Below are 15,252 nucleotides of genomic sequence, written 5' to 3' on the forward strand. Positions count from 1 at the left end.
TGGTGCAGCTTTATTTTCTAAACCTGCAGGTGTGTTCATCCCGTGTTGATGTCGTGTTGGTTCCAATTTTCAGGCACAGTTTAAAAAAAGCGTGTCGGTGCACCGTCTTTCTGTGTAAATATCTCATGTTACAATATGAAAACCTGCGGCTTTTATTCAGGTGCGGCTTATATATGTACAAAATTGATTTTCTCTTCAAATTTAGCTGGTGCGGCTTATATCAAGGTGCGCTCTGTAGTCCGAAATTTACGGTAGTCTGAACAGTACAATTTCTTTAAATGTTACTCAAGTAAATGTAACTGCACTACCACCTCTGCATTTTCAAATTATATACATCTATGAAAATATACTGTAGAAAAGACAATTACATATTCATTTCTTTCGTGTAAACAACAACATCGGACTCTAAGTTAATCAGGTGGACCAGTCACAGAGCAGCACTCAGGTCTGTGCAGACGCCAAAGGCCAAACGTCCAGACAAACTAAAGCAAAATGGAGACTTCAGCTTCACCTGCCTCCTCCCACAGCTCTGGACTTACTGCAGTGTAGACTGTTGTACACATAGTACTTGACTAAATGTACCATGTGCTTGTTTCAGTGGGTTAACACTTGTAAATATAAATTATAGTTTTACACAAATCAAGCAAATCAAGAAGCAATTTGTGAAGGAAAGTTGGAAAATGTGTTGGAAATTACAGGAAGTCGACTGATACATCGTGCAAGGGAGAGTTCGATTTAAAACTTTGGCACAGTTTACACTTTTTTTTTTTTTTTTCTGAAATGACTTCAACAAAATAGAAATCTTATATTTTGACTTGTCAAATAATAAGGTACATTTGAGAAGTTTTGTCTTAGTGTCCAACATTGTTGCTAGGTAACAGTTGTGGAATTTCAAATCAGGAAGTAATATTTATTAATAAAAGTTTTGTTTTTTTTTGTTTTTTTTTGCTAAATCTTTAAAGAGGGTCTGCTATTGGCTTGTCTCCATGGATATATCACTGCTATGCCTGGAATAGTCACAGTAGGCCTTAAATCTCCCGCTATGGAAAAAGTACCACAAGAACAAATCATTTTCGCTAGAAAAACAACCTTGGAATAAAAGTGAACGAATGCAACTTAAATGCCCCAGTGTGGAACATTCCAGGCAAACCAATAACATCTCCAGTGTCAGACCAGCAAAGTTACATAGTGCACCTTTAAAGGGCCCATATTATACTATTGTCTGATCTCCGCTAAAAGGAGCTGTTAACTTGAAAATTACCACTTCATGACATCACAAGGTGGAACAGAGCATTTTGAGCTTTGGAGATGTAGACAGACTAATAATAAAGTGTTACTCAAACAAAACACAACTCCAGGTCTGTTTTTGAGGAGGTAACAACATTAGAACATAGAATAAAGCTCATGAGTCAATTCTGTGTAATATAGAAGCTTTAAACAACTATTACAGTGTTGTACTTACTCATTTTCCAAAGAACGTCAAAAATAAATAGCTTTTTAAGGCATAACCTGGTAATGATTATGTTTGTTGGAGACTATCACAATCATTAACCCCCCCCCCCTCTAAAAATAAGGCTGAAAAAAAGGAATAACAGTCCTACATTAGACAAAATAAATTCTTGTGAGCTTTAAACCAAACCACGTTATAATGTTGTTATTTCCTCAAATGATCCAAATGATTCTAGTGAAAGTGTCTGGAGTTTTAAAACACAGCGGAAACATTATAACAGACTAGAAAACAGTGTAATACAGGCTCTTTCATCCTTTCATTTCTGATCTCAGTTTGTGATATGAGAGTTTATCGTCCCAAAGCCTACTCCCCTCTGTAAACCACGATGTTCTTGTCCGTTTCATGGATCTTGATTTCGTACAGAAGACCCTCAGGAACCTCCCTCACCATGTGGTCCCAGATGTACACCGCCAAGTTCTCCGTGGTACTGCCACAAAAAAACAAAAAAAAGCACACCTCTGATCAGGTTTTCATCAGCACATTGTAGAATTTCTGTAGTTTAAACTCATTTGTTGACCTGGTTTATATCTCTGTAATTACTGCACTTATCCACATGAAACAAAAACTGGCACAAAGTTCTATGTCTTTTAGTTCAGTGGTTCTCAAACTTTTTACTCCTAAAAATAAAATTGCCTTTCCGAGTATCCCCAAGTCTAAAACTAGGACTATTTATGCCCAAATTTGGGTTAAATCAGGTGTATAATTGGATTACAATATTGAAAAAGCAGGTTTAAACAAGAAATTACACAAAGGAGCAGCAGGAAGTAGATAAAACTGCCTCGAAATTAAGCAAATATTAGAACTGTAGAGGGGTTTATGTACCACTAGAAGAAAATGTGTACCACCACAGTTTGGGTAACACGGTTCTAGACAATACTACTGTTTTTTTTAGATATAAATATATTAAATGCAAAAAATTGGTATAGCAAAATTAGCAAAAGGGATACCAGATTTTCACGATAATGGCACAATATACGAAAGCATGATTTTTGTTTGACTCGTTTTACTCTTAAACCTTGCGTTGAATACTGTGGGTTACAAACATTGAGTTGAACTTGTTTCTCAGTAAGAATGCGACTTATGCAGACTTATTTTATGACGTCTACGCTGGAACCTGCTACTTCATCTTCAGCGACTGCGAGCATCTTTTAGTGACGTATTCTACCTTCCTGTAAAAACACCTAAAGGTACATCATTTATGACCTTGTATGGACAGTATGTAAATGAGTTAAGACCTTATAGGACCAGGCTTCTATAGATACTACCGTTCTCGGGCTATAAATACTGGAAAATCCCCTAAACTTCTTTCAACTCTCTACCTGCTCTGCAATCTCTTCTCTCCCTTCACAATTATAATACATCACTACAGAGACATACTGTGATAATGATAATACTGAAACGACTTTATTTACTGGGATTATCCTGCATTATTTAAATCTTAATTAGCGGCAGAGACTATTTGTTGCAGCTCATGTCTTTTAATGAAACAAACAGCAGAATGTACCAATAATTTGCCATAAAAAGGGACTTCCACAGTTCAACTCTTATCATATTACAACAAAAATACACAAAAAAGTGCTCACGGTAAATATTAAAAAGGCACAAAAAATATTGTTCCAGCTTTCATATATTGAACAATAAGTCAATATATAAAGTAAATACAGTACCTAACCGTGAGAGGGTTATGTTACGTAATACCAGTGCCTAAAGTTTGTAATATATTTGACAGTAGGTACCTGACAACTGTGGAAAAATATGGGACGTCCTTGTCGAGGTTTTTATGGTCCAGCGGTGTCATGATCACATCCTGCAAAAGAACAGAAAAATCATCAACGGTCAATCAATTACGATAAAATAACAGCCGGGAAATTACGATGCACAACGATGCCGTGAAATGCACAGACTCGGGTCTTAAAAAGGGACAGTGTGGAACTTTCTGGAAGTATGACGTCACCAGCACAAATCCATGGAAATAGAAAGTATAGAAATGAAGTAAAATAGAAAGAAAAAAACTCCTTAATACTTAATGCTTTACACATGACAGTGGGTGCGGATGCTGTTAATGAAACTACTACACATCGAGTCAGGTTTGTGAAGTCGTAGTGTATTGTTTTGCATCCTGCTTTTGGATTACAGTGGGTGGGGCTTTGTACAGGCTGTTAACCATAAGAAAAGTTCAAATACAGCTCAGGAGAGATCGCTAGATGACTCAAACACGCATGGATGACGTATAAAACCACTTCACGCGTGTTTTTGATAAGAAAATAATGTTATAACACGATAGAACGCTCAGAAAAGTTGATCTTGCTTAACATCTCCTCTTTAATAACATATATTTACTTTCTTTTTAAATACAAATAAAATCCTTACCTCGATGCATCTCTTGAGGTCCGTCAGGTTCATGACCATGCCGGTCTCAGCGTCAATCTGCAACAGAAATATTGATGGAATTTTATAATATACAAAATAAGACACTTGTAGAAAATACTGTTATATCCAAGACAGTTAGAGACACACCAAACTTTTATCTATACGAATCTGTTCAGTCATTTGAAGAATAAATGACCTTCACATGCCACAATTGGATCTCTTGTGTAATAATTTAAATGTGTTTTAAAAGGGCCCATATGATGCCATTTTCTGATCTATGTTATAATGTTGTTTCCTCATTAGACATACCCAGAGTTGTGTTTTGTTTCTTTCACACATGTTTAACACACAAACCCTGCGTATTTAGGCTGTTCTTCTCTCAAACAGAAGCCACACGACACCACAAGGTTGAACACAGTGTTAATACAGGAAGTGCTCCACTGTGTTTTTAAATCCACACACCTTCACTTGAATCATTTGGATCATTTCAGTCCTGGAATTGCCAATTTCTACTGAACTAAAGGTAACGCAAACAGCTTTAATACAGCTGCAGTACATCCAGAACACTGCTGCTCAGGTCCTGACTAGAACCAGGAAGTAATTCACACACGTGTCCTGTGCTCAGATCTCTGGCTCCTGTGGCTCAGAGAATAGACTTTAAAGCAGCTCTGTGTGAACAAGTCTCTCCATGGACCAGCACTAAAGTACATCTCCCACATGTTAGAGCCACATGGACCATCTCACACTCAGGACTTCAGGGACCGGCCTCCCGCTGGTGCCCAGAGTCAGGACTAAACATGAGGAATCAGCATTTCAGTTTTTTGCAGCTAAAACTTGGAACAGTCTTCTTGAAAGTGAGAGACAGAACTGTTTTGAGCCTGGATTTAAACATTGTCGTAGAGGCCTGTTTAGCTGTACATACGACTGAAAGGTTTTTATTCTGCTCTCTTCTCTTTTAATGTTAATTTTATGATGATTATTTACATTTCTTTGTATTGCGATTTTAATGTCTTCCTTATTCTGCAAAGCACTTTAAATTACTTTGCGTATGAACCATGATGTTAACAACGGCTGAAACTTGTCATCTACTTCAATCATACTTATTGTATAATGTAGACAACACCTTTATTTAGTTAAATTAATCTTTAAACTGTCAGAAAATTACATCCAAAATGCACCAGGACATTTTTTCATGTTCCACTACTCCTTGTATTTTTGTACTTTTCTTCTCAACTTTCTTTCCACAAACGGACACTTAACTGATGTAAAACTACGATAAATACTGACCACAGGTACTACGACACCAAACCAGGTCATAATTTAAAAAAAACACATTTGCAACATGCATTTTAAAGTCCTGTGAGACTCACCTTCCCTCGTACGGTCACCTCCACTGTGGAAAACAAAAAACAAAATTATATATCCATTCATAAATCATAATATTGAATAATCATAAACGAGAATATAAATACGATAAAATAAAGACCTTTGTAGTTGTGTCCATGTCCGTTTGGATTGTTGCATTTCCCATAGACCTTCTTATTCTCCTCATCGCTCAGGTCAGGGCTGTGCAGGCAAAACGAGAAGATATTTCACATAAAACAGTGAACATATGATACAGTCAAACTATTTTGTGATAATTATGGAGACGTCAGCTCCCAAAGAACCGTGCAGATTTTCCATGACTTTGCCAAATCCTGCTTGATCTTCCTCGATTAAGAAAATAAAATAGGAGAATGGAGTAAATACAGAGCAGTGGGCGTGTACTGGTGATGGTGAAAACGAGGGGAAATCAGAGCGATGGCGTCTTGAATACAGGAATATAAAAAGGTTAAACATGCAGGAATCTGTCTAAATGCATCTTTGGGTGAGTACATGGTGAGGGGAAACAATTATAACATGATTAAAAGCTCTTGAAAAGTGGATTTTGACAGAATAGGCTTTAAGATTTATAATTATAATGTAATGTAAACCGAACCAAAACATCAAATTTTAACATAAATAACTTGTCCATCACGTCTAATATTTTTGTAATTAAGTATATATCAGCATTACAGTTCTTCTCAGTAAAAGATATATTTGATTTGAACATGTTTACCTCAAATCTGGACACACAAATCAGTTTATGAAATTTAAAATCAAACAATCTAATGGTTTCCCCTCATTATTACCTCACTCAGAGTTGAGCTTTGATAGATTCATGACTTTGATTAATCCTGTACTGTCCTGCATTTAAAACATGAGTGCTCAGAAAATGTCCCACCCACAGCCCTGCACTAATAATAAAAAGCAATTATTTAGTCCTATGTGTATATCACTTCTGCAGTTTTGAACCTGAAATCAATAGACCCGGTTCTTTTATTTCTAAATTTGTCCAATATATTATAAAACGGCTGATATTTTCCAATTTATCTGAACATAATGTGTCTTGCCCCAGTACAGATATATTGTATAAGCAGCTCTTGAGGTCAAAATGAGTCCGCTGCATGCTGGATGTATCTAGTTAGAAAATGTTTAAATGTCCGATAATCAGGAAGTGCGTATTAGCCTGCTAACCTTTACTGTCACAACAAACTCCGCAATCTGCACGGGTCTCTTAAATATGTGAAAAGTGCTTAAAAACTCATTGCAGTGACCAATTACTAAGTTAAGCAAACAATAACTAAAATTAACTAGTTCTGCTTTTCACTTTAAATCAGCAAAAATCAGGTACAGTGCCTTTAATGTAAGAGTTTACAATGAACAATAATGATCAATGCATGTGACTTACTAAATGTGTTAATAAATGACAAGTTTATTTAACACGGACAAACAAATCCAGCGAAATATGCCCTATGGGTCGGTTAAAGGTCACAGGAACTTTGCTGCTTTCATAGACATTTACATTGAGCTGCAGTGTTCAGCATTCAGAGATTCAAGATTAGTTAAAATGCATATCACAGGTTTTTATGTTTTTCTAATTATGACTTGGTTTGGTGGGATAGTCTCTGTGGTAAATATTTATCATAGTTTTACATCAGTTAAGTGACAGTTTGTGGAAAAAGTTTAAGAAAAATATAAAAATACAGGAAGTAAAGCTGAGTTCTTAAACCAGGCGTGTCCAAACTATGGCCCGGGGGCCAAATGCGGCCCTGAGACCAATTTTTATTGGCCTTCAAACCTTCAGGTGAACTGGCCCAATTGATAATAATCAGTACTTTTTACAGCAAATTTGAGTAATCCTACCACTATAACCTAAATAACATCACACTGCATTGTCAAACAGACCAAATGTTAATATTTCAAGCCTTATTTAACATATGAAGTCAAAACTATGTTAAATGCACCATCTGAATTATCCACTGTATTGACCACTGTGGCCCTCCGTGTCGAATATTTTTCAAGATATGGCCCTCGGTGAAAAAAGTTTGGGCACCCCTGTCTTAAACTATGTCATCAGCACAGAAAACTCCAACCTAAACGCAGAGACAATTTACACACAAGGAAGGCATTTTTGGGCAGTTTAAAACTTTAAACCCTTAAACCCTTTTTAAAGGGGTTATCATCTACTTTTATTTGTTCAATTATAACTAGTATTGTATAATTTAGACACATTTTGACCCTTGTTTACGTTATTATTATTATTATCATTAATCTTTTACATTTTATTTTTTTTATTTTCTTCTGCTGATTTTTATTATATATATATATTTATTTTACTTAGTCACAGAACAGTGGCACAAGAGGTTATAGCAAAAACCCTGGTTACTGGTGCATTAACCACGTTTACAAACCAATATGAAACTAAATATTTGCTAGAGTGAATAGTTTATTTACCAACTACAACTAAACGCACCGGGCAGCACCTCGGAGCGTCAATGCGCACGTCATCACGCGCAGCCACGTTATTAAACATGAGTCATGAAAATAATTATTATAAGGAAATAAAAAAATTATAATAATAACAATAATGAAAAATGAAAAAATGAAAAACAATCTTAAACGTAAGGTGGACAAGTTTGGGAAAAACAAAAAAACAAAAAACAAAACAAAACTAAAATTCCTGGTTTTAATAAAGACGATTTCCTGGTTCAAATGTGCCTTAATTCAGCAGTAGATGTTTAGGCACGAAGCTGTCCTCCTTTTCTCTGCTTTAGACCTGATTTACTCTCGTTTTAGTCCAGGTCAGTCTTGTTAAGTGGCCCAAATGTAGAGCGGACGGACATGCGCGTAGGGATACCAACCTGTGGAGTCGGTGACAGGCGCTGAAGCTCTGCACGCGCGTGATGTACCCGATGCGCTCCGCCATGTCAGCTAGTACCGGAGACAGAGGCGAGATTTAACCGAGATATAAGTCCAAGGAGAACCGGAACAGAGAGAAATGAGAGACCGTTATGAGCCCGGAACACAGACTGATAAATCCCCATTGGAAAGCCCCGCCCACTGCAGAGACGTGGCCGCGGATTGGCTGAGAGGAGGGGAGGCGGAGGAGGGGCGGTCTGAATGTGGTCATCACATCAATCTGCTCCAGGCTCATTATGGAGTATGTACCGAGCAGAAGGGATGTGTGCAATCAAATCTGTCACATCATCTGCACATGATCAGCACGAACCTGATTCAGCCATTCTGACAGATGATAGTGTGAGACCTGCTGAAAGGCCGAGCAATTTATTTTTAACACATTCATAATTTGAGCAAAGACAAATAGAAACAGCAAAAAAAAATAAAAAATAAATAAATAAATGAAATAAATACAATAAATAAATAACAAATAAATAAATACAAATTAAAAACTTGCTTCTTTTGAACAAAATTGAACAAAATCTTTATCAAAATCAATACATTTTAAGCCTTGTGAGGTCTGAAAATCCATTTACTCTTACCTGAATTATTATTATGTTTTCTCTCCATTATCTGTACTTTTACTTTTAATCCAAAGCCCTAAATTTCTTGTTTGTCTTGATTTATTTGGATATTGGATATAATATTTCTGCCAGGTTTCAATCGGTCCTCAAATGGGTGTTAAGTGGATGATGGGTGGGTGTTATATGGGCCTTGCAGGGGGTCTTGGGTGGATGTTGTGTGGATGTAGGTAGAGGCTTAGGCAGGTGTTGAGTGAAGGTTTTGGTGTGTGCTTGGTGGGTGTTAGATGGCTCTTGAATAGGGGGCTTGGGCGGGTGTTGGATGGAACATGGATTCGTGCTTGGGTGGGTTTTGGGGAAGGATCTTGGGTGGGTGCTTGGGTTGGGGGCTTGGGTGGGTTGTGGGGTACCGTGGCGTGCACCTTGCGTAGGTGCAGGACCAGCTCTTTGCAGATGACTGCAGCGGCCCTCAAGATGAACGACACAAACAGGTTCATGTGGATGTAGTTCCTGGTGCAATGGAGCTTTCTGGAACAAAACACAGATTCATAGAAAAGGCAGAGTAATCCAGTTTTTAAAGGAGAAGTATTATGTAAAACTTTTATGCACTTTGAACCATGTTGTAATGGTGCTTCCTCATCATTAGTTTACTAAAAGTTATATTTTGATTGATTAATGCATGTTTGAGTAATCCTGTATTGTCCTGCATTTGGGGTTTGACGCTCAGAAAATGTTCACCTACCCCCTGTCCCCACCCACTATTTTGTATTATTAAGAGGCCACTGTGAAGAGGACGGGCTTCTCAGCTCTGCAGATTTGAACTGGAAGTCAATTGAGAAGAGATTGCAGACCAGGTAGAGAGTTGAAAGAAATTTATCTCATGAGATGAATGAAGTTACAGACAGCAGGCACATGTGTTATATTTCAGAGGAGTTTTCCTGTACTTAAAGCCCCTTCAAGGTACTATCTATAGAAGACAGGTCTTATAAGGACTTAACTAATTTTACATACTGTCCATACAAGGTCATAAAGGGATGTATGGTTAGCTGTTTACAGAGAGATAGAATATGTCACTAAAAAGATGGATTACTAGACTCTTGTCAACCTGAAGAGGAATACCAGTATCGTGTGACCGAAGCGACTGGTTCTAGTGGAGACAGCCTAAAGTAAGTTTGTGTCACATTCTTACAGAGAAACAAGTTCACCTCAATGCTTAAGACACAAAATAATCAACACAAGGTTTAAAAGTAAAAATCATGCTTTCAGACCCCTTTCTATTATTAAGTCATTTTAGATAAATATTGATAAATCCTTTTTCTTTCTCTACCCTGGAAAGTAACATAAACAATGCACTTATGTAATAAACGCACACTTAAAAACAACATGACAGATTATGCTTTTTAAATTTTTTGTTTATTTTTTTGGAGCATTTTTGATTTGTTAACCAATTGTTCCTGTCCTAGATGCCAGATAGTACAGTTGATAGTCTTGTTCTACAGCTGAATTGAGTCCTACTGAATCCAAAATGAACTATATTTCATTGTGGATCCCCAGTCTCCAATTCACCTGAGTTGAACAGAAGACGATGAATGGTACGCTCTACCATCCCTCATCTCCAAAAGACTGACTTCTACTCAGAGATCCTGGTTGTTGTTAGCCGATTTAGTAGTAGATTTCGTCATCTGAGCTGTCATCTGGCATGTCAAAGCAGAACTGAAATCCCGCTTTTGGTCGTTTTCGTTTTTTCTTTTTTTGTCGGGATCCCCTCTGGCCAGTGGAAGGGCCATTAGCCTCCGGTTCATCTGGAATATCGCAATAAAACCGGACACTTGGTGGAGGGTCTTCTGGCTCAAATGTCGCCGCTGATGATCCTTGGAGAGCTTCATTTTGTTGTGACTGCAAATTGATCAGGAGAGCTTGTAACCTTAATGTCTGCTTGCTCCTCCGGTTACGATTTCTCCTCTGTTTCGACATCAGTTTCTCCTCCTCTGGCTCAGGCTCTGGTGTGGGCCCCACAGCTGCTGGAGGGATCTGAACTTTGTCAATTTCAGGAACTTGATTGCTCCTGCTGTCACCTGTTGGGGTCTTATCTCTAATTTTTGTATTTTCAGTTGAAGAGTTGTTCCTAGAAAGCTTGAAGAGGGACTCATCAACTTGTCCAAAGCCGACCTTGAATTCCGGTTTGCCGGCTGGAAACGAAAAGCATTCTCCAGCCTTTCTCTCATCTTTCTTTGGTCTCCTCACTTTTGGTCGCACAGAAGGTCCACTTACGTCCACTGGCTCATGAGTCTCTTTGCTGTCCTTTGTGTTGTTCAAAGAAAGCTTGAAGAGGGACTCATCGACTTGTCCAAAGTAGACTGTGAATTCCGGTTTGCCGGCTGGGAACAAAAAGCGTTCTTCACCCTTTTTAGCATCTCTCTTTGGTCTACTTGTTTCCGGTTGCACAGACTGTCCTCTGTCCTCGGACTTGTTCAAAGCAAGTTTGAACAGGGACTCATCAACCTCTCCAAAATAGACCTTAAATTCTGGTTCTTCACCCGGGATCTCAAACAATACGTGATCTCCGCCCTTTTTCGCATTGTGCTTTGCTTTGTTAGATTTAGCTTGCACTGTTGGGGTCTTATCAGCATTTGTGTCACCCGTTGAAGACTTGTTCAAAGGAACCTTGAACAGGGACTTGTCCACTTGTCCAAAGCAGACATTGAATTGTGGTTTTTGTCCTGGGAAATCCAACACAAAGTTCTCTCCAGCCTTTGAACCAGCATGCTTTGGTTTCCTGGTCTTCTCTCCTCTCAGCTCCATCGTCTCAGGCTCTGCTGTTGGGGCCTGGGTTGGTTGAGGCATCTGAACATGACCTTGGTGTTTTTCTGAAGTTGGACTCTCTTTCCTGTCCTCTTTCATTGTCTTGTCCAGTGAAGAACATGGAACCTGATTTTGAGTCTCATTGGTTCCTTGATTCCCAGGTCTTGTCTCATGTGGGACCCAGGTTCTAGGAGCCTTTGATGAGTCTGTTCTGTGGTGGTTGTTACGGCGTCGGTTGGCATATGCATTTGGTCTGTTGTCACATTCAGTGACCACTTCAGAAGCCTCAAAAGGCTGTCTCGTTACATGGTACGCCCACCTCACTGTAACATTGGAAGGTTTCTGGTTCTTTACTTTCCTTTTTCCCATGTTGATAGTATTATCAATAAATGTGATAGATTTGTTCACTTAAGATTTGTGAGTTTGAAGTTTGAGATCTCTGGTTCTCTCTGTTTGCTCTTGTCCACAAGTGCTTTCTATTAAATGACTAAAATCTACCGCTGTGTCACACTTACAAAAAGTCAGTGGAAAGTCAGTGTGACATCACAAAGCAACATTCAACCATAGATTCTGGTCGATCGGACACAATTATATGGTGGAATTTTCTCCTTAACCAACCCATCCACATGAAACAAAAACTGGCACAAAGTTCAACATCCTTTCTGTAAATAAACAAAAGTGAAATTCTTCTTCTTATTTTTTATTATTATTATCATCATTTAGGCGTTTATGCCATTATTCAAAGACAGGAATGTTGTCCATGTCCACACCATATGATTAAGTCTGTTTTGGAGTCAGTCCTAAAGAAAAGTTCAGTTTTTGTGCTTTATAAGTTTGAAATAAGTCTGAATATACATGAAATATTCAAACTTATAAAGCACAAAAGCTGAACTTGACTTTCCATGGATACGTGCTTGTGCACTTGTAGCTGGGACAGCGGTAAACCTGGATCTAAACACAATCAGATGAACAAATATATTGTAATTATCCACGTACCATCACCGTCTTCTGTTGTTGAGTTGTACCCGTCCCTGTCGCTGTGACGGACACCTCGGGCTGCTGCAGATGTGTCCAACCAGGAAGTAAAAAATAAAAAGATAAGGCAAGATTCTAAATAAAATCTTAGATATAATCATGTCTGCTATGTTTTAGTGAAACGTGTAGTCTAACCTGTCATGGGAAAATGTATGATAGTGTCATGAAGTCTTATTCTGCCACAGCATTCAGAAAAAAACCCCACTACTACACAGTGACACAGTTTGTTTTACTTTATTGTGCAATATGTACAGATAGTGCTCACCTATGAATCTGCATCTGAAAACTCAAACACAGAAGCAATACATACAAAAATATAGGTTTGTCCACATAAACATTTCACCCTGACAACACATGTTTCTTTTTGTCATAAATTCTTATCTGAATATACATTATTTAATCATATTTACACTGCTTTGTGAACCTTCTCTTACATGTACAGACTAGAGCACTACCAGTTGGATCTGTTCATTTATCTTAACCACCACTTCTACCACTTGAAAAGTTACATAGTGAAGCTTTACTTGTTCTACATACACAAAATTGACTTTTGTGAGGTTTGAGTCATGTTAGAATGTTGTTGCCTCATCAAAAACAACGTGTGAATGAAACAAAACACATGTCCAGGTATGTTTTTGATGAGAAGACAACATTAAAACATAAATCACAAAATAGTGTAATATGGCCCCTTTAATACAAAAAACAAAACATATTATTGGACAAAATGAACACTGGGTTTAGTATCATGCTTTGTACAAATATTCACATGTCTCCACAAATACACTGTATTCAAATGTACAATCAGTTCACACGGTGTGGCATGGGACTCCCATATATAATTTGATTGAGAGGTGGATGGTCCACTTACGTCAAAACAAACATGATGGATTATGAAAAAAACAAACAAACACAATTTGACAAGTGTCTGTCATTACCCGATTTAGAACTTGGTCCAATTTGGCACCTTTGAAATTTAACCCATTTAACTCTTTTCAACACATGTAAAATACCAGTCAAAACCTTGAACGCATCTTTCTATTTTTATTTTTTTTTTGACAGTTTGACAGTTTCACAGAGTTTATTCTTAGAAACATTGGTGCAGCACCAAATTCTGTTCTCTGTACAAATCATCATTGTTGGCCACACTACATGTTGTCTAATGAAAAATGCTCATTGCAGACTCCGTGAGGCGCCCCTTTCTGCACTGGACCCTGGGTAAACAGGACCCTTTAACCCCTCCCTCCAGTCCAGCGCCTCTGCTTAGAAATAAAAACAAAATTTTAACATATTTTAACATAATCATCACAGTTAGCTGTTTTATGCATAAAGTCAGACTTTAATCAGCTCTGCTCTATTTTCTAATGTTTATTAACAGTTTAAATACAACATTTTCACAGACTTTGAGCAAATATTTATCAATAAAACAGTTTATACTCCAAGAGTAAATTTGATTTAACAAATCTCAAAAATGATATTTGTCCATATATGATTACTATAGCAACTTCTGTGCTTGCACCAGAGTATCTACTTCACTTTAACACACTCTGACCACCTTTTTGTTGAAAATCAAACACCTAAACAGGAACATGAACGCTCATGTTGATCACAGGACTCTCTCTGATCTGAATCATCACTACCTGAAGCCCAGCACCTGCAGCCAATCATGACTCAGAGCTAGTGCAGCCTCTGCAGCTCAGTGAGTGAATCTGGAGGTTCTGAGCTTCCACATGAGGCCAGTTCATAAACTGAGAATGAGAAAACCCTGTATGTGTCTCTATCTGCAGGTTAAGCCACTGAACCCAGGTTCAGTTTGATTGTAGTGACTTTTTTAAACTGTACGAGCACAGGATAAATACTGTTCCTTTGTTTTATTTTGTGCGTGATTTTATTTGAACTCTACGGTAATTGAGGAAGAGCATATTACCCTCCTGTCCACTGGGAGTGTGTGAAGAATTATGCAATGAAAAGATGAATGAAGATAGATAGATAGAAAGACAGAAACATAGTTTGATGTTTACCCACTGAGAATGGGTTGTAGTATAAGGTCTTTAAAGATGCACTATGGCCTCGTTTCCATTGGCCTGGAAAGACATTCAGTATTCCAAGTTTGTGGCTCTGTAAAACGTGGCTAAAGCTAGCATAAACACTGAACTAATTCTGGCATATCATCAGTTTTTTTTGCATTTATTTCATTTATCTGCACTTCTACACCACGTTTTAACCCTCTTTATTTAAATGTAATATACTTTATGTTGATGGGAGTGGTGTGCATGGATAAACAGGAAACAGCTATGACAAACTATGTCTGTTTTGCGAAGCATTTCAGCTCAACATACAAAATGCATTCACTGGAAATACGGCGGTATGTGACAAGATCAGGTCAGCCTTTTTATAGCTGTCCGCCTGCGTCGTGACTTTGTTAAACCTGTGTCACGCCCAAAGGCCTGGGCCGTTTGTAATCGAAACGCTCCCTGGCTGTAGATGCCCCCTTAACTGTTCCGCGCCATACCGTGCCAGTGGAAACTAGCCTTATTTGTACCTTGTTGCCTTCATGGAATGTTATTATTTGGCCTGGAATGTTCCAAATTATGGCATTACATCTTACATTCAATTACAGGTGTTTTAATTAGAAAACAGTTTATATTCTCACTGTGAGCAGATTGCATCTCCACAGATCTGACCTAAAACTTGGCC

The 15,252-nt window shown here is 38.0% G+C and overlaps 1 protein-coding gene across 1 annotated transcript; it reads right to left on the reverse strand.

The window, feature by feature from the left end:
- Positions 1-397: 397 nt before the first annotated feature.
- Positions 398-8,306, reverse strand: pts (6-pyruvoyltetrahydropterin synthase). Its single transcript, XM_033984826.2, has 6 exons — positions 8,104-8,306; positions 5,367-5,446; positions 5,251-5,273; positions 3,881-3,937; positions 3,247-3,317; positions 398-1,937 (listed from the first exon to the last, which is right to left on the reverse strand). Exons 1-6 carry the CDS (start codon positions 8,166-8,168, stop codon positions 1,814-1,816), a joined length of 420 nt encoding a protein of 139 aa, XP_033840717.1. The 5' UTR covers positions 8,169-8,306; the 3' UTR covers positions 398-1,813.
- Positions 8,307-15,252: the final 6,946 nt, after the last annotated feature.

Source organism: Periophthalmus magnuspinnatus, chromosome 19, assembly GCF_009829125.3.
Source record: "Periophthalmus magnuspinnatus isolate fPerMag1 chromosome 19, fPerMag1.2.pri, whole genome shotgun sequence".
Taxonomy (NCBI): domain Eukaryota; kingdom Metazoa; phylum Chordata; class Actinopteri; order Gobiiformes; family Gobiidae; genus Periophthalmus; species Periophthalmus magnuspinnatus.

What these genes read in the sequence shown, in the direction of transcription:
- pts (XM_033984826.2), bottom strand. Translation starts at nt 8,168, where the DNA reads ATGGCGGAGCGCATCGGGTACATCACGCGCGTGCAGAGCTTCAGCGCC. An exon ending in GCCTGTCACCGACTCCACAG is followed by an intron (nt 5,447 to 8,103) that starts GTTGGTATCCCT and finishes TTGCCTGCACAG; the next exon opens with CCCTGACCTGAGCGATGAGG. An exon ending in AGGTGACCGTACGAGGGAAG is followed by an intron (nt 3,938 to 5,250) that starts GTGAGTCTCACA and finishes TTTCTGTTGCAG; the next exon opens with ATTGACGCTGAGACCGGCAT.